Genomic DNA, 22472 nt, shown 5'->3' with positions numbered 1-22472 from the left:
GGCACAATTGCTAGACAACACCTCCAAGGGCGAATAAACGTTGCGTGGTACAGTTCCGAATGCTTCCTTGTTGCAGCTTTTGAAAGCCTTACTCATCGGGAGCTACAGGAAACCAATAAATTGACAAAGCAAGGGCCCCTTGAAGCTTCAAGGCAGCATGCGCAGACTGCGACATAAAAAGAAAAGGTGGGGGCGGCCAGCTTTCTTTAGCCCCCACCTTCTGGCAGAGCTTTTCACCTGCGATAACATTGGGTGATGGAGCAAGACGCACCTATAATAGAATACGGAGTGGCAAAGCAAGGTTAAGCGCAAAGTTTTAGCCCTACCTCTCGATGATCTTGCCTTCTGCGTATGGCAGATGCATGGTGCTGCAAGCGAACTCGACATGACTGGCCAACGCACCATACAGCACCCCGCAATCAGGGCTCGTGCTTGACAAGACGTCTTACCAGAACCGGCCAATCTGTCTGATGATTCATCCGCTCTGCCGTTTTTTTCCTTGGCAAAGATAGCTCTGTTGCTATATCGGGAAGAATTAGTCTTGTCTCATATTTTTGCGCCCGTTGTCTTTCACTCGTGAGATGCATCGAAAGCTGTAGCAAGTTAATGAAATATGCGACTTCGGGATCTGCAACTTAACACGTCAAAGGCCCCGCCAGGCAGAAAGGCTTCGACTTAACAAAAGTTTACATGGACGGCCCCCGCTGCTGCCTTGGTCTCATCGAGACAACCTTGTTGCTATTTTAGGAGAAGATTGTCTTGTTTTGCCTACCTTGACACAGGATCGTAGAAAGACAGGCAATAGGATTCTCCATCGAAACCATAGTGTTGAAATGCCCGCCCACCCTCCCCAGCCTGCGATGAGACCCAACAAGAAAGGCCAAGACTTGCATTTGGCTTCTGCCTAGCAAATGCATCTAGGATTTCGGTTATTTTTCAGTAGCAATTGCGCCATCTGAACGACCATTTTACTGTGCAAAATGCGTATCGTAATATGTATAGAGCTACAAAGATATCGGTTGTGATATTCCTTTTCCAGTAGTGCGTATTCCTAGATAAGAATAGGCAACTAAGTGAAAGATATTGGGACCTCTTGTGAGCAATAGGAAGAAAGGGAACCACCGGCTGATCTTACAGGTGGCTTGTCTAACCAAATGAGAAACGTGAAAATGTAACCCTTGCAGCAAATGCTTATGCTAAGAACACCGCTGTACTCTCATAGACTCGGCTCTGAAGCTATCAGAAAGACCGAGTGATACGCAGGCCTTGATGCACCCCATTGAACCACCCTGGTGGTAGTGGATGCTAAATATTTCATGGTTTATTGGATGGCTTTAAGCAAGCGAGATGGCGGGTGGCGGCTGAAACCCCTCGTTAAATTTGACCTTGACTAGATCATCTCACCATCCGCGATTGCCAATGTCAAGATAAACTTCTGGAGAAAATTCAGGATTTATCCGAGCTAAAACTTTTTCAAAATGTACGTCTCCGCAAGGATATCCTAATATCTGTCTGGGACGACCAAGCGGTTGGCGATATCGAAAATGAAGTTGCACCATCCGCAGCGTCGACCTTGGCTGCGGCAGGAAACGGTTGGTAAAGTCGTACAAGCCCCGGTACGGCACGTTGGGAATCTTAGCTCGTCATGACTCATGCCACATGCCGCACGTCTAAAACATGCGTACTGTGTGGAAAACGTGCAACGATAACCTTTGATGGACGTCAGTCACTCTTTTGATCATCCTCGCCCATGCCGTCCCGGACGACGGTGCAATAATGCGGGTCTTGGGCAGGTACCAACGCGCCTTTCCGTTGCAACAATAGCCGTCAATAACCGGCCTTGGTCGCTACATTCACAAGATACAACCGATATTTCTACTGCATATCGCATGATAGAATGCGCAGACAATGGAGAGATGGCATGAGAGGCTGCACAGCCTCGCTCACAGCCTACCTCGCCGAAGCAAATCTTCCTTGCCAATCAGGTTCCCCCTTGGCAAGCTCACCGACAACTCAGTCGGCCACTCTGCCTGCTATATGCCTGTTGCAACTGACCTTTGTTAAGTGCTGAAGAGAATTGCGATACCGGATGGCGCTGATCGAGACTTTGATTTGTAGCCTCAAACGGGCATACACCACTATCGCCATTGACACGTCAGCACCTGCAACACGACGCTTAAGAGGCTAAGCAAGGCTGATCGCAGAGCTTAGTCTTAATTCCAAGCGCCGGAGTCCAAAAGCTGATTCCTGCATATGGTAGTGGTATGATGCTGCGAGTGAGATTGATGTGAGTGGTCCCCGCAACTTTACAAAACGCCACAATCTTACGCGCCCATATGTTAAGCAAGCCCAATATTCGAGTAAAGCCTTGCCAGCACAACAAGGCAGATACATTAAATGTCTATCATTGTATTTGGCGCGCAACCAAGGCCGACGTTAATCAGATCTTGCGGTATATGAGAGTTGCATGCTACACGAGCCAGCCAAGTAGACCTCGACAAGCACCTCAGCATTCTTTTTTTTTGAAAAAAAAAAAAAAAAAAACGTTCCTCGAATCTCCCCAGGTTCAGCATTGCGTCCATCTGCTACTTCAACAAATTTCTCTCCAAAGGATTCGAAGTCTCAGGCATGATCAGCGCTCGCCGTCATGTCCGATCCACTGTCCATCTCGGCGAGTGTTGCGGGCCTTGCTATGCTCGCCGAGTCAGTCATCAAACAGACCGTCTCCATCATTCAAACATGTCGTGAGGCTAGCTCTCAGCTGCAAGAGCTTCGCTACAGCGTGGCTATCTTCTACGGATATCTCGGAAGCCTCAGGCTGATGTTAGATAACCAACATGAAGAGCCTGCTCCCGCCTCAATATTTGCTTGCAATCGCACCCTCGACAAGATCAAGAGCATCCTTGACGAATTCGACACGGATTCCGAAGGCGTACCCTCCACATCCTCTGCACTACCAGAGAAACATGGGCGCTGGCGGGATGCAAAGCAGAAAGCTCAATGGGTTTTCAAGAAAGACAAGGTGGAAAGCATTCTTGCTGAGCTTGAGAAACACAAATCCGTCTTATCACTCGCTCTTTCAAAGAAGTCTTTCTCTTCGATCATCGAGGTGTTACGAAAGCAAGATGAAGCCCTTGGACAGATGAATGAGATTAGAAAGCAGCAGAGCCAAATTCGACAACAGCAGATACAGGACAGTGAGAGACAACTCAGCAGAGAGAGGCGTGAGATGTTGAGCGCTGTCTCTCAAACGCGACCGGAAGGTTGCTTCAAGAAGCACTTCTCTCTGCACCAGGATGGTACTGGCGTCTGGCTGTTAGAGAGTCCGGACTTTGAGAGATTCATGAGCACTCCAAAATCGAAGATTTGGCTCTATGGGATTCCGGGCGCAGGAAAGTCTGTCTTGAGCGCCACCATGATCAACCATATCAGGGCTCAGCGTACTGAGCACGTTGCCTTGGCATTTTTCTTCTGCGAGTACTTCAATACGGCTACACAAACCTGTCGCAACATCTTCGGATCCATCGCGAAACAATTAGCTCTTCAAAATCCCAGAGCACTCGAAACTTTGGAAGAATTCTTTAACGACCAAACAGATCTTGGTCATTTGGACTTCAACCCAGAGGATTGTGAATTCATCGATCTCATAGAGAAGATGTCCACCAACTTTAACAGCACAATCATTGTCATCGATGGAATTGACGAATGCCAAGAAAATCGAGCTGCAGTCGTGGAAAGCCTTGCGCAGCTAAACCGAGATGGTATTGGATCAATCAAAACCATATTCGCAAGCAGAAAGGAGCCAGATATTGAAGAACGTCTCAATTCATTCACTAGTCTCCCTATCGCAGCTTCCAAAGCCGACGTGAGACTTTATGTTGCTGCACAGCTCGAGTCGAGATTTCGCAGAATGTGCGAAAAGGATCCAGCATTGAGCGACCAGATCCTTACTGTCTTGGTTGACAAATCTGAGGGCATGTAAGTTACAATCAGGGCAGTCGTAGTTGATTAATCTTCTACTTACACCTCTCTTCAGGTTTCAATGGGTGCGGTGCCAAATTGATTGCCTTGAGAACCTCGCTTCAAACAAGCAGCGGAGAAAAGCTCTGGAAGACCTCCCACGCGACCTTCATGGAACCTACGAACGAATCCTTCTCAGAGCTATCAAGTCATCTGAGCATGCGACTATAGCGTTCGTGGAAAGAACTCTTCGATGGATAGCCTTGGCTACGGAACCCCTTTCCGTTTCCCAGATTGCCCACGCCATATCTGTGGAAGTGGAAGAGCGCTCGTTCGATGACTCGCTGGATATGCGCACCATCCTCGCATTATGCAGTAGTCTAGTGCGAGAGGTGGATGGAACATTGGTCTTCAGCCATTTTTCCGTGAAAGAATACCTAATGCAGATCAGCCCAGAGCAAGGACAGATTGCAAGATTTCGAATTAGCGACTCAGACCACAGCCTCCTTGCACAGACATGTTTGGCCTACCTTCTTCTTGATGACTTCAATAAGCAAGGGTGGGTGTCCCGGGCTGATCTCAGGCCAGCCGATGACGAACGCAACGACTGTGACTGGATAATCGACCCTTACTCACGGTATCCATTCTACCCTTATGCAGCATTTAAATGGATACATCATGCAAAATCCTGCAGCAGAGATGATGCTATATCGACTTTGGAGCAGGATTTGTTCAATCCCATGAAAACTGGCCAGTTCCTGTTTTGGGCCCATCTGTCGCTAGTGGATATCCTCCGTTTCACAACAAACATGATAAATCTTTCCTCGCAGATGTATGACGTCACTCCACTACATCTTGCTTGCATTTTCGGTCTCACTCACCTGGTGGATATGCTTCTTTGCAATGGTGCAAAGGCAGATGTAACCAGCGAAGTCCTTGGATCCCCTTTACGATGCGCCGTCGATAAGCGGTATTTTGATCAACACTGGATACCCTCCGACGAAGATCGATATAAGACCGTCCGTCGGCTTCTTAGCGAGCCAATTAGTAAAGACCAGAGCCAAGATGATCCTCTTGCTGATGCTTTGGGTTGGGGAGACGAGGAGATGGCGAGTATCTTGCTAGAACACGGGTTCATTCTCACAAGATCTGCCGTGGCCAAGTGGAAGTCCAAAGCAGCACCCGAGTTTCTTTTGAGAGCTGATCTGAAAGACTTGACTGTGGATGTTGAGGTTTCTTTAAGAATGAAGTTTGGAGATCTTGATTTTCTACGCTCCTCGCGATCCGCCCAAGATGGCGCACATCGAACCGGACCTCTACCGTTCCACTTCATTAAGAACTACAAGGAAACCATTAGAGAAGCTTGCGCTTACGGCCGCTTCGAAAATGTCAAGAACTTTGTTCCTTGTCTGAAAGCCACTCTTACCGGGGACGGATTGCCAAATTTTCTATCTCAATGCCTGGTTGAGGCTGCTGCCCATGGTCATTCGGACGTAGTTCAGTACCTCGTGGAAGCAAACGCGGACCCAGCTTTTCGGAGACGTTCAGATGGACGTACAGCACTTCATGAGGCATCGAAGGGATGCCATGCCGATGTCGTGAGGAAACTGTTAGAGATGAGCGACGACAAGACAGCTATCTCTGAAATACAAGACAATGATGGGCTCACCCCATGGATGTGCGCGATTAAGGCCGGCTCCATTGAGACCCTGGAACTCTTTCTTACTGGCCCTTTGACAGTCAATCTTCAGAAAACTGCAAGCAATGGTCAGACAGTCGCGCATCTTGCAGCACGAACATGCAACGAGCAAATGGTCTCGTATCTAAAGGAAAGAAGTCTCGATTTCACTTGCACTGATGATTTTGGTGCGGCTCCAATCCATGCCTTGCTAGAGCCACATTGCAATTCGCTTTTCAGCATTAATAATTTCGAATCCTTCAGACAGATATTTCGATCCCTGCAGTGGAGCGACATGCTCAGCGGTCAAACTCAGTCCGGACAGACTCTTGTGCATCTTATACCTCAATTAGAGCCATCCGCCGGATGCCTTCTTTGGCAGGATATTCGAGACAATCAGATCTTCAATGACACCCGACGCCATGCTCTTACCATAAGAGACTCGGAAGGAAACACTCCAATGCATGTCCTTGTGCAGAGGATGGCTTTATACTTGAAGAACAATGTACCTGAAGAAGAATGGTTTGAAAGCTTTTCAGAATTCATCCAGTTGCTGTCAACTGAAAGTGGTGGTGAATCTGAGCCACTGCATATGAAGAACAAAAGCGGACGTACGCCGTTCATGGAGCTTATACAGTTCCTCAAGGATATCATAGTCCCACCAACCAAAAAGCGAGCCTTTTCATACCATATCCTCAGAATATCCAGGAGCTTGAGAGGTGTCAGACAAGGCAGTCGCTTCCTCGATGAGGCTGATAATGACAAGTGCACAGCTCTTCATTACATCGCAAAATGCAGAACCAACTTTCCATTCAAGGAAATGACGGACTTTGTTCTCGAAAGGCCGATTGATGTTACCGCGAAGGACTACTTAGGCCATTCTGCACTTACATATGCGGCATGGGATGACCAGGAGAACGTTGAGTTCATGCGTTTGTTGATCCCCCGTATGAGCTTGCCTCAATTGGAGGAAGTCTACCGTGATGAAAAATCAATCCTTCACTACATCTGCGAAAGAAACAAAGTAGGCATCCAGGATCTCATCAAAGACTATCTTCTTCAACAAATAGCGGAATGCGAGAAGAAATGCTCGAGGGGTCGCATTCCGCTGATGTACGCACCGGCTATCATAACGGATGATGCTATCGCCTCAAGTCTTATCCACTTTTCTGGGAAGACTATGAAAATTTGCGACAACGACGGACAAGATCTCATGTACTGGTCATGTGAGCTTGGGTCGATCGCGATGCTTTCAGCTTTGCTAGATGCTGGGGCAAACATTGATGACCCTCTCGGGCCGGGAGATGAAACGGGCGCATCAAGGGACCCACCACTTTTGATCGCAGCATCTTCGGGACAGCTCGATACTGTGGAATTCCTCCTAGGGAAAGGAGCGGACCCCTTCGTGAAGGGAGAAGGGTGCTGGCAATTACACCATTGTGCTTTCATCTTAAATGGGAATGGACTTCGCACCAAATTGAAAAATTGGACTGGATTCGACTACCAGGCCAAAGCAGTCCGATTGGATTATTTCCGGGGAGAAACGACCGTTTACGGTGCTTTTGAGGGATGTACTCCCTTACATATTGCCGCAGCACATGGGGACGAGCAAGGTTTGCAGTGGCTTTTGGACGAGGGGATGGTCAGCGACGCCAGCGCTGAGACCCAGAACGGGTCCAGCCCTTTGATACTTGCTGCTTTCTTTGGACATCCCAGAATGTGCAAAAAGCTCATTGAGCTCGGAAACCCCATTTCAAAGGCAAATCACGACGGCTGCACAGCTCTGCACCTCGCCTGCCAGGATGGATACCTGGAGATTTGCAAGCTACTCATCGCTACGGATAACAGCTGTGTGTTTCAGAATCTCGGAAAACAGACACCGTTGGAGATTGCAGCAGGTAATGGCAACATTAAAATCGTTGAGCTACTTCTGGAAAATGATGCTCAGGTCACGGTTGGAGCAGAGATTAGTGCTCGGAAGGCCGGTTCCCATGATATCGCGGAGCTTCTTCGATGCAAACTGTCTACTGGCAACGAAACCTCTACCGGAAATACGATTGCCGAGCTCTATAGCGTGCGACTGAAGGCCGCGTGCGAAGACTCGAGCGAGTCCACACTCATGGAGGTTTTACAGAAGGACATCAATCCAAACATCCGCCTATCGTACAAGTACCGGACTCCATTGCACTTTGCATGCCGGGAAGGCTGGAAAGAAGCGGTCGAGCTGCTGGTGGAAAAGAACGCCAACATTGAAGCCCTAGACGAAGAGGGGTGCAGTCCTCTCATGGTTGCTGTCAAGCTTGGAAATTTGGAATGTGCAGAGCTGCTTTCTCAGAAAGGCGCCCAGATCACGACCAGGGACAAATGTGGTTATACGACCCTCCATTGGGCGGCAGGACAAAACCATTTCGCCATTCTGTCATACCTTTTGGAGGAAGGCATCAAAGCAAACGTCCAAACGTATCACGGGTACACGCCCCTTCACCTTGTGTCAGATCCTGAATGTGTAGATCGTCTGCTTGAACATGGCGCAGATCCTTTCATTGTAGGACCTGCGGACCAGACTGTGGCATGGCGATTTTGCCCCTTCAAGGATGCAGCAGAACTCTTGAAAAGAACTTTTGCCAACCGGCCGACAGAGAAAGTTAAGCAGAGTATCGAGACATTGGATCCTTGGGGAAAGTCGACTCCGCTTTACCTGGCTGCATTTCTAGGCAACTCAAACGCTGTATCGACTCTCATCGAATATGGTGCGAATGTGAACGGCCGCTGCGGGCCTCTTGGTGCCCCGCTCCACGCAGCATTGAGACAAGGTCATGTAGAGATTGCCACCATACTACTAGAAATGGGCGCGCGGCCTTATCGAGTTGTCCGAGATGGCGAAGAAAATGCGGGTTGGTTCTGGGAATATGGGTATGAATTTTGTCTGCAGGGCCAGAATGGAGTTTGGGTGTCTCGTTCTTTGTAAGTTCATTCGGCGTCTGTATCTTTCTCAGTATTTAAATCTTTTCTTGTCCAATTGACCTCCCAAGCGGTACGGTAGTAAATTGATGTGCTGCTGCGTCCCCTGTACTGCTAAGCCGTGATTTCTTGGCAGTTTGCACCACTCCTATCATACCATCTAAGGATAGGGTGGGGAGACCTTTCTTGGGCTCGGTTTTCTAGCAAATGAGTGATACTCCGATGTTCGGCACAGCGGAGACAGTGGGTCCCGGGAGAAAAATAAAACGTGCTTGGATTCGAAAAGGTACAACCATCACTCTGCCTTTCTCGCAATAGATGCGCTATCCGTATGGGATACAGATACTGTAGGCTGCGATGGTAGACGCTCGCAAGCGGGACTTGAGGCAACACGCCCGGCGATTAGGCGGGCAAAGAATAGATAAGCAGGGCTCAACCTAGAAGGTCGACGAGAGCATGTTATCTATACGGCGAGGCCCTACTTTTCAGATGTAGAAGGTGGACTGTTTTTTATACTTGGCGCGATGATCAAACAAGCCATGTGGGGATATTGTAGGTAAAGGGACCGAGTGCTCCGATCCACGGTCGGTTAACCAAAGGCCGTGAACTTTGGCTATTGACTCTTCCACGTCGCCACCCAAAATTGCAGCCTCATGCGGTAAGCAGAATGTCTCAGGGCAGAGCGTTCTTCCCCGTAGTATAGCAGCAGGTTCGGGGCGGAGATTGATGAAGCTCGGGGGTAAAGAAAGCAGCGGAGTATCTCCGAGTCAGTTCGCGCGGCCGGCGTGTTAAAGTATCCCCGACCACTGCCGCGCACTCTCTCCGACACGCGCTCAACCAACCAGCTGCGGGGCATCTCCCTGCGTCCGGCTGGCGAATAGCGCATAACTCTAACCACGCGGCCTACATCTAGAGGCAGCGGATAGGTCCACGGCAATCTATGCAGCTCGCAGCGCGATTCGACGAGCCCTGCGAGAGATGGAAGCACGGCCGAGACCGGCTGCTCCCGTTACGAACTGCTGCGAGTGACGCACACTACCCGGCGGGGGCGGGGCGGTGGCGCCCCTTGCACTCTACCCCACGCCGACGACGCTGCCATTGAAGGCCATCCCGACCCAGCTTGCCGTGTGTGTGAAGGCCCAGCTCCGCCATCGCAGACGAAGAATGCATTCCACATCTATATCAGTCCGCGTCGCCCGCCCCTTCGACGATGACCGCCATTGACCTCCTCCTCCCCGCTGCAACAACACCATGGACGCCAACAAAGAATTGCGCGTCGCCATCGTCGGCTCAGGTGCGCCATCCCCAACACCACACTCCCACATGCCACAACTAACACATCCTCCACCCCCCAGGCATGGGCGGCCTAACCTGCGCCCTCGCCCTCGCCCGCAAAGGCTTCAAGCACATCTCCGTCTACGAAATCGCGACCAACCTCGGCTTCGTCGGCGCCGGGATCCAGCTCGCGCCCAACATGGCGCGCATCCTCGACCGGCTGGGCGTGTGGAAGGACATCGAGGCCGAGGCCGTCGACCTGAAGGAGACCAGCATCCGGCAAGGGTCGACGGACGGCGAGCTGGCGCACGTCGACCTCAACTACATCCGCGACACGTACGGCTACCCGCACATGGTCGGCCACCGCGCCTCCCTCGCGGGGTCGCTGTATGAAGGCTGCAAGCGCGAGAAGGCCATCACGTTCCACTTCGGGACCGTCGTCAAGGAGGTGCTGTCGTGGGGCCCGAAGCCGCGGCTGGCGGCGCAGAAACGCAGCAAGGAGGGAGAGGGTGAAGGCGAGACATTCGAGATCACGGCCGACCTCGTCCTCGCCGCTGACGGCGTCAAGAGCGTGATCCGCGACCAAATGCTGCGCGAACTCCGCATCGACGCGTCCATCGTCGACACCGGCCAAGCGGCCTACCGCATCATGCTCACGCGCGACGAGATGAAGCACGACCCGGAGCTCCTCGCGCTGATCGACAAATCCGCCGTCACGCGCTGGATCGGCGAGAAGCGCCACATCATCGCGTACCCGGTGTCTTCCAAAAACATCTACAACCTCTCCACCGTCCAGCCCGACAAGAACTTCGCCGACGCCCCTTCCATCACCTACACCACCAAGGGCTCGAAAGCCGAGATGCTCCGCGTCTTCGGCGACTTCTGCCCCATGATCGTCCGCATGCTCGACCTCGTGCCCGAGGGCGAGGTCTGCGAGTGGAAGCTGCGCGTCCACGCCCCCATCCCGACGTGGGTGCACGGCAGCGTCGCGCTGGTCGGCGACGCCTGCCACCCGACGCTGCCGCATCTGGCGCAGGGCGCGGCGCAGGCGATCGAGGACGCGGCTGTGCTGAGCGAGGTGCTGGCGAGGATACCGGCGCAGGATCCGGACACGATTAATCGGACGCTGCAGGTGTATCAGAAGCTCAGGAAGGAGCGCGCGGAGACGCTGGTAGAGCTGGCGGCGGCGTCGGGGCGCGCGTTGCATCTTGGAGAGGGCGCGGCGAAGGAGGAGCGTGACAAGCAGTTTGCGGCGCTGAAGGAGAAGAAGGGCGGGGCGGTGCCGGATAAGTGGGCGGATGCGGATGTGCAGAAGAAGATTTATGGGCATGATTGTATGGAGGTTGCGGCTGAGGAGTATGAGGGGTTGTTGAGGGGGGTGGTGGCGCAGAATGGGGTGGTGGCGGCGGCGTGAGTGGGGAGAAGGGATTGTGCATATGGTGTACGTTTTTGATATATACCGCGGTGAATAGACTTGGCTTCTTTACAGACTTGCATATGTTCTGTGCACTACCTGACAGTCCCCGCTAACTCATATGAACTGATATCTGCAGACAGAAATCACTTTAAGAGATCAATCCACCTCCCTCCTCCTCAACCTCACCACCAAACCCCCTACCAAATCCGCAATCCCAAAACTCGTCATCGGCGGCATCCCGCCACCCTTCCCCCCCTCCTCCCCACTCACCAACTCCACCCGATACCTCGCCAACACTGACACCGCCACCTTATTAATCTCCACGCTCGCCAAATTCCTCCCTATACACGCCCTATGCCCCGCTCCAAACGGCATCAGCAACTTCATCCTCTCTGCGACCGCCGTCCCACCAACACCGTCACCACCACTGCCGCCCAACCACCTCTCCGGCACAAACCTTTCCAACTCCCCACCAAACACCGCCGGATCATGATGCAACGCATGATTCGTCACACTCACATCCGTCCCACCCGGCACCCGCGCCCCCGCTACAACCGTCCCCGCACCACCCGGAACGACGCGCATCAGCGGCATCGTGAAGACCGGGTTGATGCGCAGCGTCTCGGTCACAGCAGCAGCAAGGTACTTCGCCTTTGCGGCCGTCGTCGCGGCGTACGGCACACTTCCATCCCCGCCGCCCCTATCGAGCGATGCTACCTCGTCCTCGAGCTTGGCCAGCGTCTGCGGATTGTGCAGCAGGTGCCAGAACAGCAGCGTGATGGTGGCGGCGGTGGTGTGTGAGCCGGCGATGATGAAGCCGAAGGCTTCGGTTTGGATGTCGACGACGTCGATGCCCGCGGCGTCGTCACCGCTTTCGTACGAGGCGATGAGTTTGGCGAGGAGGTCGCGCCGGGACGGGTCTGGGTGGGCGAGGCGGTGGGTTATGCGGTCGATTGCGAGCTATGATGCATGTCGTTAGTGATGGGTGGAGGGGGGAGGGAGGAGGGAGAATGGGCCCCTACCTGGCGGAGCTTCATGCGGCCTTTGATCGTGGCTTGCAGCGCGGGGATGGGGATGTACGGCAGGTATTTGTTAACCAGCGGGACGATGGCGGGGAATTGGCCGGTGAGCATGGCGAGGAAGACCTGTGGAGAGACGTATCGTCAGCATCTATCGAGGCAGGGGAGCGGGTTGGTCGGGTCTGACATGTTCCTTAAGCGGGGGCAGTGCCTCCGTCTGCCCCCGTTCCAGCATGTCGAAGGAGCGCGAGAAGGCGAGTTCGCCGAGGACGTCGATGACGAAGAAGGAGATCCAGGCTTTGAGGTCGATGGGCTCGCCGGTGGCGGCGGCGGCGTCGAGGCGTGCGAGGAGCTTTGCAAGGCAGCTGTCGATGTACGGCTCCATCTGCGTTACGGATTGCAGGGAGAAGCCCGGGGTGAGGGCTTTCTTCCGGGCGGCGTGGATGTTCTCGTCTCGCGTGCCGAAGATGTTGGGGCGGAGGGCTGTGAAGGCATCGTAGAAGGAGCTTTGCGGAGGTCAGCTTCTGGAACGGCGATGTGTAGATGTGGAGGCGTACCTCTTCACGAATGACTTTCCCGTCAGGTAGATGTCTTTGACGGCGGCGGCATCGCTGATGTCTAGGTGGTTGGGCCCAATGCGCACGATCTTTCCATGCTCTTGATGAAGCTTCAAGATTGCATACTCGAGATCTCCTTGATAGACATGGTATGCCTTCCAGACGTTGCTCAGGGAAGCCAACAGAGGTCCGGGGTACCTTGACAGTGGGTGCAGGAAGCGCTGATAGATGACGTAGGCGCATATGACACCGAAAAGGATAATTTCAAGCATGGTTGCAATATTCTATTGAAGAGTATGATAGCACGATATCTTGCGTGTCTGTGAAGAAGACTCGCTGCAGAGATGTCGTGGATATTGAGCCTGAGACCAATTCCGAGGCCTCCGCCAACCCCGCATTGCTCTGCACAGAATGAAACCTCGCACTGACGTATTAACCGGTAGGGATCTGCTTCGTCTGATCCGCAAATTCCGGGTCGGCACATGTTCTAACAGCCGAAACTCAAAATAAGCTTAATCAACATAGTATCATGCGCCACCCATACTCCTAGCAATCACCCCCAAGCCGCATCGGATCTACCGGAGTCCCATTAGCCGATTTCACCAGTAACCACAACGCCTGGACACCACACCTTAGCACAAAAAAAAACCTCGAATGTATTTACATATCTACAGATAGGTATAGAGCAATCACCACCACCGCCACCTCCCCCAATCCAACTCCCCATCCCTAAACCACGTCTTCCCACCACCTCCCTCTCCAGCGCCCTCAGCCACAAGACTCTCCCACGTCCTCTCCAACCCCACCTCCAACCCACCCCGCGCCGTCACCCTCGCCCCGCTCAACCCCACTACCCCGGACACTTTCCCTGTATGCGCCACTTCCTGCCGCCCGCACCCCACTCCCGCTGCATCGTCCGGCACCCACACGCGCGGCGCGCCGCTGACCATGGCGGGCGAGGCGTACGCGTCGGCGAAGAAGCGTTGGAGGCGTTTATACTCTGCGTCCGCTTCGTCCTCCTTCGCTGCGTCTGGGTCGTCGGTGGTGGCGGCGGCTGCGTCGTTACTACCGTCGTTGCCGCTGCCGTCGGGCTCTGCGGTCGCGGCCGGGGACGGCGGCCAGGCAGAAGGCCCGCGCCCCGAGACGTCAGGCATCTCGCCCGTCTGCGACATCAACAGCGTCTTCAGCCTGCCGTAGTCATCATACACCTCCGGATGCAGAAACCCGAGCACCTTATGCTTAACCTGCTCGACGACGCTCAACTGCGGTCCGCCGAGGGCAGGCGGCAGCGGCGGCGGCGGCGGCGAGATGAGGGTGGCGAGGAGGGAGGACGCGGCTTGGGCGGTGGCGAGGGCGTCGCGGGCGGTTTTTTCGGCGGTTGAAGGCTTCGGCTTTTCCGGGGGTGGTTGTTGGTCTGGGTCGAGGGGGGAGGATGAGGGGGGGTTGCCTGGGTCCTCCGGGGGGTTCGATGAGAAGTGCACGCGGGCGATGAGCTTGAGGAGGTCGAGGGTTGTGGCGGCGAGGCCTTCGGCGCCTTCGAGGGCGCGGGCGTTGTTGGGGTTGTTCTTCTTGCGGCGGCGGCGGCGGGCGGGGAGGGAGTCGGAGTCGGAGTCCGAGTCGGAGGAGTAGGAGTCGGCTTCTTCGTCTTTCGAAGTTGGTGTTTTCTTCGGCAAGGGGGACGAGCGGGACCGCGTGCCGTTCGAGACGTGGATCGTCTCCGGCTCTTCTTCCTGTATCGGTTCGTCGTCGAACGGCGGGTTCGCGCTCGGCGGCTCGAACGGCGGATAGTCGAACGGCAGGTCGCCAAAGCCCGGGTGGAGCAGGGACTGCGAGTCCTCTGCCTTCCCGTCGTCGTTGGCAGCCGCATCCCCAGTCTTTCCATTCGACGACAGCGTGCGCGGCAGGTTGTCGAGCAGCGGGCCGACGGCCTCGTTGAGCGAGATGTGGATGACGGCCGTGGTGGTGATGCTGATGAACATCATGACGACGGGGCCAAAGGTGAGGCGCAGGGCAAACAAGCCCAGCAAACACACCTCAGCGAGATACAGGCCCGTCAGCAGCTGCTTGAGGGCCAGGATGTACGACAGGCCGCGCGTGTCGATCTCGGACGAATACACATAAAGCAGGTTGTACTTGAAGACGGCGTGCATGATGGAGCAGCCCAGCGCCGTGAAGCCCAGGATCAGCGGCGCGATGACCGAGTAGCTGATGGCGATGACGCCCAGGTTGATGAAGACGGGCATGATGCCGCCCCAGTGCACCGGCCGCATCCGGTGCCAGCGCCTGTACATGATCTTGGGGTTGCGGCCGAAGCGCTGGGCGATGTAGTATTTGAAGATGGCCGAGAGGTGGACGATGTCGCTTGCCCCCTTGCCGAGACATTGGATGATCATGTAGGAGAGATAGAAGTTGGACGCCTTCGGGAGACAGGTGGCCAGCAGGCTGCGAGCTGACATTGGGTCGTTGATGATGGATGTTATGGACGCCGAGGCCGAGGACGTGAAGGTCGTGACGAGGAAGACTTGGAGGACTTGGAATCCGAAATAGGCGCGCTGAGTGAACATTTCGACGTGGGTGAGGGATGGTACACCTGCCACTCTTGCAAGCACTGCAGCATACGTTAGCATCGCTGTGATAATCCAAGATCGTCCGCCTTACCTCTCAGAATGCCCGGGACAATAGCCATCAGCATAGACAGAGCAAATGCAGGCAGCAGTCCCGTCAAAAAGCCGAGAAGCGTCTCGGGAAGCAATTCGATCCAGCTCAGGAACGGAATGCTCTCAGCCAGAAAACTGATATTACTCGTCATCCCCACAAACGCACAAGGAATCGACCAGAACACCGTCATCAGCGCCGTCGCCGTCATGATTCCCGTCCGCCTTATAATCCTCTCCCACCACCGCATTCTTAGCGAGAACCAGATAATCTCGTAGGGCCGCACACCGATGTACCGCTGCGACATGTGCGACGGCCGGTGGTGCGCGAGCGACTGGTACGCGATCTGCGCCTCGTTCTGCGACGTGAACTCGACGAAGGCCGCGGGCATCGGACTGCCCACGTCGCCCCGGTTCACCCGCTTCCGCACCTTCGCGATCTCCTTGCCCAGCTTCTTCAGCCGCTTACGCGTCCACCGGATCGTGTCGACGCGCCGCCCGTAATTCGCCAGTGGCCGGTGCCACGGCCGGTCTTCCTGCGGGATCCACTGCGCTGCGATGGAGCCGGGGACGTCGAAGGGCGGTCCGTCTGGGCCGAACTTCACTGGCTCCACGCCGCCGCTGGCGGTATGGTGGTCGTCGTCTTTCTTCTCATCCCCGCTCTCGGTGCTGGCGCTGGTCGTCGTCGCCGTGTGCACGCGCTCGCGCTCTACCGAGCCGTTCTCGAGGTCGATGTTGCTGCTGTCCGGCCTTGGGACCGCGATGTCGGGGTGGCCGCCGTTCTTCGCGACGATGCGGCGGTAGGCCAGGTTCGTCTTCCGCACGAGCTCGAGTTCTGCATCTTGCAGGCGTGACGCCGTCTGGTCTCGCTCACGCACCAGCCGCTCCAGCTCCCACGACGTCTTGGGGATCCACACGGTCTTGACGGCGTCGCCGAAGACCTTGCGCAGCTTGGCCTCGTCCAGCAGCGGCTCGGGCACGCAGGTGAAGAGCACGGTGCGCGACGACAGGCGGTCGGCGTAGAAGGGGCTGAGGAGGTATGCCTGCCGCAGGTTGATGGCGTAGATGCATTCGCGGCAGACGGTGTACAGGACGAAGCCTGATGAAGGTTAGCGGAAGGTTGTCAGGAGTAGTACAAGGGGGAAGGGGGGGACAAAGAGGAGAGAATTGACTCACCGAAGAACAGCCAGGCCACGACGCCGTGGGCGAAGAACCAGCCCTTGTGGTCGTCGTTAACGTTGCCAAACGTCAGGCGGTCCAGCTGCTCGCCGGCCCCGCCCCCGCAGATGTGCAACGGCAGCAGGATCGGCCACGTCAGGCAGCACCCGCAAAGGCAGATGTTGCGGACCACTCTGAGGAACCGCAGGAACAGGAACCCGTCGACCGACGAGTGGTTGAGCACGTAGGCATCGGGAAGCTGCCAAAAGGCCTTGAACCAGGTGAACCACGTGCCGGGCAGGGAGGGCGTGCGCTCGCTTGGGGAATTGTTAGTTTTTGTAGCATTGAAACACAGACCGGGGAGGGACCGGCGAATGGGGATATTGACGCACTAAGGGTGCAGGCTCGAGAGAAAGGTGCGCGGCGCATAAACTCGCGGGCACTTGCGGCGCAGGACCAGGAAAATGGCCAGGCACACGCCGACGTAAATGGAGACGGGAATCAACGTCGTGAACAGCGCCGAGATGGAGGCCGAGTTGGAGCCAGAGCTGATGCCCGTGATGGTGGCCGACGACGAGTTGTCGAGCGAGCTGCCGATTCGGGGGTCATCTTCCTGGTTCTGGTTTGGAGTTGTCAGCCTTGTTCGTTTCGTTTCATCAATGCCACACCGGATCCTTACCACCGGATCACTCCGAGCAAATAATAGTACACCTGCGCCATCCATGGGAGCGTCGCACGCATTGGGTCCACAGGCTGTTTGCCGCTGGGAAGGCGGGAGCAAAATAGAGCTGATGAGGCTGTTTAACGGGATGTGTGGATGCTGCGGAGCGGAGGGGGACAGGAGAGACGATAAGCCATTCCCGCCTTGCCGAGATTTTGCGCCCCAGAATTGCGCCTTCCAATCACGAAATGCGTGGGCTGAGCGCCCGATCGGCGAGCGCTGATGATTCGGAGCTGCCGCGCCCTATCCGCAATTTTGGCTGCACCTTGACGATTCAGTTCCCATTCCACGAACCGCCCCGTGGCGTTGGACCCATCCCGCCTTGGGCATCGGCCGCTGCCCGCCGAAGTGGCGATCCAGAGCAAACTGCGCCACACCACCGTTTGCTGTCTCCCTGTCTGCAGCTGTTCTTGAAACGCCTCAGCTTGTCGGAGGAGTCTCCGGGTGGCTCATTGCCAGGGAGGAAGAAATCTTCACCCCTCCATGCGTCTCCGCGGCAAGGAGCGGTATTCCTCTTTGCTTTTTTCCGCTCTCCTTGGCGCCTCTTTAGCGATATATTGAATCATGGCAGATCCCTTCTGCGACCAGCAAATGCTAACCACGTGGAAAGGATCCTCCGCCTCGCTCCGCCCGTCCAAGAGATCTGCAAGGACCCGCTTGATGGTTTTAGCGAACGCGGAAAGAGCATGTCCACGCGTTGTACGTACGGGCCCCTTCTGCCGGAGCTGCCAGAGATTTTCTGCGCGCCGTTGCAACGTTGCGAAAAAAGGGCGCTTGCGTACGTCATTTTAGGGGCTTCTTTAGTGGACGTGCAAGGACGCGGCGCGTTGAAGACTCCACGTGTGATGTGTTCGAGGCTGTTCGAGACGTGGAACGACACCTGGTGGGGTAGGGCTTCGGCCTGCTGACTTCAGCCTCGAGTGAGAAATTTCTCACGCACACAACTCGTGGTCCCATTCAATCGGTTCGACACGACCAGGCTCTCCCTTCTGCCGGCGGCTGATCCGCCTTCAATTCCGACCCTGCGGAGCGCCAATTGCTGCTGTCTCACTTCAGCTGAACTCGAAAGCCTCTGAGCAACTGTTGCCCCGTGCAGCGCTAGCAACAATGGATCCGCAGGCTCTACCTCGGCTGCCGATCCCCAAACCACTGCATCTCTGTCCGGATCCGCCGACGACAGCATGCAGCCGAGTGCACACCCAATTTACCAAGGCTGAGGCAGCAAGGCCAAGAAACATGGCAGCGAACAATTGACGAGATCGGGACATGTTGCAAGGGCCGCGAAGCCGTCTATCATTGATGAGAGGATAATTGGCCTCAAGCTACCCTTTTTCCAGAATTTTTCCATCACCCCTGTGCCGCGCCGCGCCCAGCAAAACCCGAGACTTCGGATTGCGGCTGAATAGACACGCACACCCCGACACTTCGGCGCTGACCGAGAAAGCAAGGATTGCAACGACTCCTCCTCCTCACTGACTCAGTAATCCAGCTCCGCACCGCCAGCCAGGAAGTCGAACTTGCCCAGCGGCACCCCTTTCATCCTGCACAGCCCGTACGCCATCGAGTTGTGGAAATAGAAGTTCGGGATGCCGATCTGCTGGATATACTTGACGCCGTCCGTGAACTTGAACTCGAAGCCCACGCCCTCTTGGCCTACTCCCGTCACTCCGTCAGCCAGCCCTTCTGCTGTCTCCTCATCCACCCTCCCCTCTGTCTCCCCCTCCCCCTCCCCTTCCCTCCTCCCCCCCACCCACGCGGGACTTTCACACGTACCTGACGTCCAAAACCGAAACGCCCTTTTCTCCTGGCCGTCCACGTCCGCCTTGGTGAGGCCCTCCAGCCACGCGATGTCCTTCTGCAGGCACGCCCGCAGGCCCGCCAGGCTGCTCTCGTCGGCCAGCGCCGTCGCCGACGGTATCCACGCCCAGTCGGCCGTCAGCGCCGTGTTGCGCGCTGTGATGCTGGCGACGCGGACTTGGAAGACGAAGTCGTTCATGTCCGGGGACAGCCGCGCGTGCAGGATTTCGGACTCGGGTTTGTTGTTTTCTTTGCACCATGTCTCGGCCTAATAAATGGGGGTTGGTGGGGTTAGAGAAGGGAGGGTGGTTGATGGGGGCTTGGCGCTGACGATGAACCGCTTCTTTTAAAAAAAAAAAAAAAAGCAAAAAGAACAGAGATATAGAGAGGGAAGTGTTGGCAAGGATGTGATCAGGCAACAGGATATCGGCCACGTACCTTCTGAAGCAAAGCATGCGTGTTCTTCAGGCCCCGGATCAGGAGCGGGACGGTGGTGTCGTACAACGAGTAGGCCATGGTGTTGTTTTTTTGGTGTTGATGCGGTGGTGGTGGGGTAGGAGGCTTGGGGGATTCAATGTGCTACACACAACTCGCGGAATAGAGCCACTGATATAGGTTGCTGTGACTCAAAAGTCTCCGCGCGGTTCCCCACATGTGCGGTCATTCCCCCCGCACCATGGGAATAAGGCGGCCTGGAAAAAGCGATGCCGCTTTAACGGATGTGTCATCATGAATGATATCCTGGCGGTGTGAGATTTCATCCGATGCGCCGATTGCTAAGAACTGCGGGCATTACGAGAAATAGGGCACATTTGTGGGTTCTACAGACACAGCATATGCCGTATATATCCTCGGAGTAGGAGGTAGCAATCCCGTTTTGGGGACAGTTGCGAGCTGTAGTGGGCCGCCTACTTTGGACGGCGGATTTAGCGGCGTTACTTGCTTATGGCCGCCTTAATGCGGCAACTCGGATCTACTTACTGGCCAATACTTAATGTCTCAGACGTGCATGATCGACAAATTAAACGATGTGTTAAGATCCAAAAGCGATGCTGCTTACATGCATGGTATTTGCAACACGATGAACACTAATAAAATCTCCGTGCGCACCGGTCACCGTCGGTTATCTACGCACGATATGGCGCAAATAACGGTGTTCTGAGGGAGCGATTCAAGGTCTTGGAGGAAAAGTGAGTGGTCCGGACAGCGTCATCGTTGGTGACGCGGATGAGCTTTCGCATCGATGACGGGAATCGGACTAAACGAGTGCACGGTCAAGCGGAAAGGAGGAGGTTCCGAAAAAGTTTCCAAAGTCCGTAGTGTGCCCAAATCTAATCGTAAAGTTTGCTCGGAATATGGAACCGAAGTGTTTTCAAGGCCGGCGTCCTCCGCCGCTATCTCCCCTCCAACCTGCCTTAGATTCAGCACTTTCCTGATCTAGTAATTTGCCAAGCGTTATCACTCGTCAGTATCAAACCAATTAATGGTATCGTATTTCGCGACCAATCGATAAGCTCGGATAAGCATACAGGGAGGCTAAAGAGGATGCTCTTGATGCTAGCGTGGATGATGATGTCGAGGAGGAAGATGAACTTGCTCTGATTAAGAAACTATACAGCGAATCTCTACCCGCGGTAAGACGTGTGACAAGATATAGATAGCGAAACCAGCAAACTAAAACCTAGAAAACCACACAAGGACTGCAATTAATAGTTCGGTAAACCACCAAACCCAACTCTTTTTTCGTAGAAAACCCCAAACCCAACCATCGCCGGCAAAACCCAACTATTGTCGGCTAAACCCAACTTCTTCACCAAAATACCATCTTTCAACCGCAGCAGCACTTTAACGAAATTAAAATCTAAGTACTTTCTTACTACTATAGTGATAGCTAAGCCCATAGATATCTATCATAATGTTTTGTAAAAGAGAGGTTAACCTGCACGGTCTAAGAGGTAGGTTTGGTCAGGGATAGTTGGGTTTAGGGTTTTCTACGAAAAAAGAGTTTGATTTAATAATTTACCCACAATAGTTTTGGCTCTTGGTGAAGCCACTCTCTCATAAAGACTTGGCCCATACCTAAGCGTCGAGCGACTCTAGTGTCCTTGCACCGATTGATCAACATTACGTTCATTGCTGCCGACTGTAAACACATTCGCAAAGCTGTGCCGATATGTACAGCCGCTACCTCTCGTGAAGATGGACTAAACAGGGGGCCAATCCTAATGCGATTCACCGTTGTAAGTATGCTCAACGAGGCCAAGAGCCAAGAACTCAAACTGCGCATCCTCGAATTCGCCAGTCCGTTGGCTTACTATATCGGCTGCGAATGTTGAAAGCCATATGCCACCGATACGTCTTTCATCAGATGACTGAATTCGGAACATTCACCGACCGTCAGGAAAATGGTATCGAAGCTCCTCAAGGCCGAGAAAGGCGAACTGTGTGAACAATAGGGCACTTCTGACACTGGAATGCACTCTTCGCTTGTCCTCGTGCTCGAATACACGAAGTAAAGCCGGACTTGGGCCATCACTGCTTTTTCGTCCACCGCTTCGTCTTGAACGTCGTCTGTTTGTAATACTGCGCTCTCCTTTGTAATACCTTTTTGACGACGGACCGTAGAGCGTCTATACACCCATTTTAAGTGGATTTCCCCTTCCTTGGAGTTTTCCTCCCTCTTAAGAGAAGTTAGAATTGCCCACAATGCTAGCGGTGTGATGCTCACGAGGGTCAAGGGACAATAATGAGCACAATAGGTATTCAGAACGAATAGCTGAAGAGGAGATTCATCTGAAGGATCGATTCTCTTATATATGTGAATCTAAACTATGTAACGTGGCTTGTACTAGTGAAGTAGCTCTTAACAGGGTCTTATTGGGGTTAATAGCTGGTCTGTGAGTCGTACCGAGTGTTGGTGAGCTAGTATGAGGTGAACCGTTACAAGCGGACTCCCTACTTCTAATCCAGTCATGCTTCCGTACGCCTTGTTGAATTTGGCACCGTCAATTTCTGAACTCTGTGGTCAGCTTGGAAACACATGTTCGCCTTCTAAAAACCTGGGTGGGAGTGTCCAATTGACGGGATTCCGTTGAATCCATCCGCTAAAGCCTACGCTTAGTGAATTGTCATTTCCCCAGGTTGGCGCTCCGAAGTAGCCGTTGTCCTGGTACCTTAGATTCATCACCCCAGCGAAAGCTGGCAAGATGCCATTAGGTTTCGAGGGTCTTATTTTGCAGTATCCTTCGACCGAGTCCAGGACGTCCAGACTTCAC

The 22472-nt window shown here is 54.3% G+C and overlaps 6 protein-coding genes across 6 annotated transcripts; 3 read left to right on the top strand and 3 right to left on the bottom strand.

Moving 5' to 3' along the window:
- Positions 1-2647: 2647 nt before the first annotated feature.
- Positions 2648-3982, top strand: LTHEOB_105 (uncharacterized protein; the record flags this gene model as incomplete). Its single annotated transcript, XM_035507151.1, has 1 exon — positions 2648-3982. The coding sequence occupies one exon, from the start codon at positions 2648-2650 to the stop codon at positions 3980-3982; it is 1335 nt and encodes a 444-aa protein (XP_035372107.1).
- Positions 3983-6458: 2476 nt separating this feature from the next.
- Positions 6459-8250, top strand: LTHEOB_104 (uncharacterized protein; the record flags this gene model as incomplete). The annotated part of the gene is made up of 3 exons (XM_035507040.1): positions 6459-6864; positions 7234-8107; positions 8202-8250. 3 exons carry the CDS (start codon positions 6459-6461, stop codon positions 8248-8250), a joined length of 1329 nt encoding a protein of 442 aa, XP_035372106.1.
- Positions 8251-9850: 1600 nt separating this feature from the next.
- Positions 9851-11288, top strand: LTHEOB_103 (Salicylate hydroxylase; the record flags this gene model as incomplete). The annotated part of the gene is made up of 2 exons (XM_035506929.1): positions 9851-9893; positions 9955-11288. 2 exons carry the CDS (start codon positions 9851-9853, stop codon positions 11286-11288), a joined length of 1377 nt encoding a protein of 458 aa, XP_035372105.1.
- Positions 11289-11447: 159 nt separating this feature from the next.
- Positions 11448-13139, bottom strand: LTHEOB_102 (Benzoate 4-monooxygenase cytochrome; the record flags this gene model as incomplete). Its single annotated transcript, XM_035506818.1, has 5 exons — positions 11448-11488; positions 11702-12251; positions 12314-12436; positions 12498-12816; positions 12868-13139. 5 exons carry the CDS (start codon positions 13137-13139, stop codon positions 11448-11450), a joined length of 1305 nt encoding a protein of 434 aa, XP_035372104.1.
- A 417-nt stretch (positions 13140-13556) lies between these two features.
- On the bottom strand, positions 13557-17403 carry LTHEOB_101 (uncharacterized protein; the record flags this gene model as incomplete). The annotated part of the gene is made up of 9 exons (XM_035506707.1): positions 13557-13673; positions 13722-13751; positions 13815-14030; positions 14100-15475; positions 15526-15659; positions 15702-16620; positions 16698-16996; positions 17072-17298; positions 17389-17403. 9 exons carry the CDS (start codon positions 17401-17403, stop codon positions 13557-13559), a joined length of 3333 nt encoding a protein of 1110 aa, XP_035372103.1.
- Positions 17404-18877: 1474 nt separating this feature from the next.
- On the bottom strand, positions 18878-19713 carry LTHEOB_100 (uncharacterized protein; the record flags this gene model as incomplete). Its single annotated transcript, XM_035506596.1, has 3 exons — positions 18878-19053; positions 19174-19465; positions 19636-19713. The coding sequence occupies 3 exons, from the start codon at positions 19711-19713 to the stop codon at positions 18878-18880; spliced, it is 546 nt and encodes a 181-aa protein (XP_035372102.1).
- Between the last annotated feature and the right edge of the window lie 2759 nt (positions 19714-22472).

This window comes from Lasiodiplodia theobromae, assembly GCF_012971845.1.
Source record: "Lasiodiplodia theobromae strain AM2As chromosome Unknown scaffold_1, whole genome shotgun sequence".
Lineage (NCBI taxonomy): Eukaryota > Fungi > Ascomycota > Dothideomycetes > Botryosphaeriales > Botryosphaeriaceae > Lasiodiplodia > Lasiodiplodia theobromae.
This window is presented reverse-complemented; position numbering and strand designations above follow the sequence as displayed.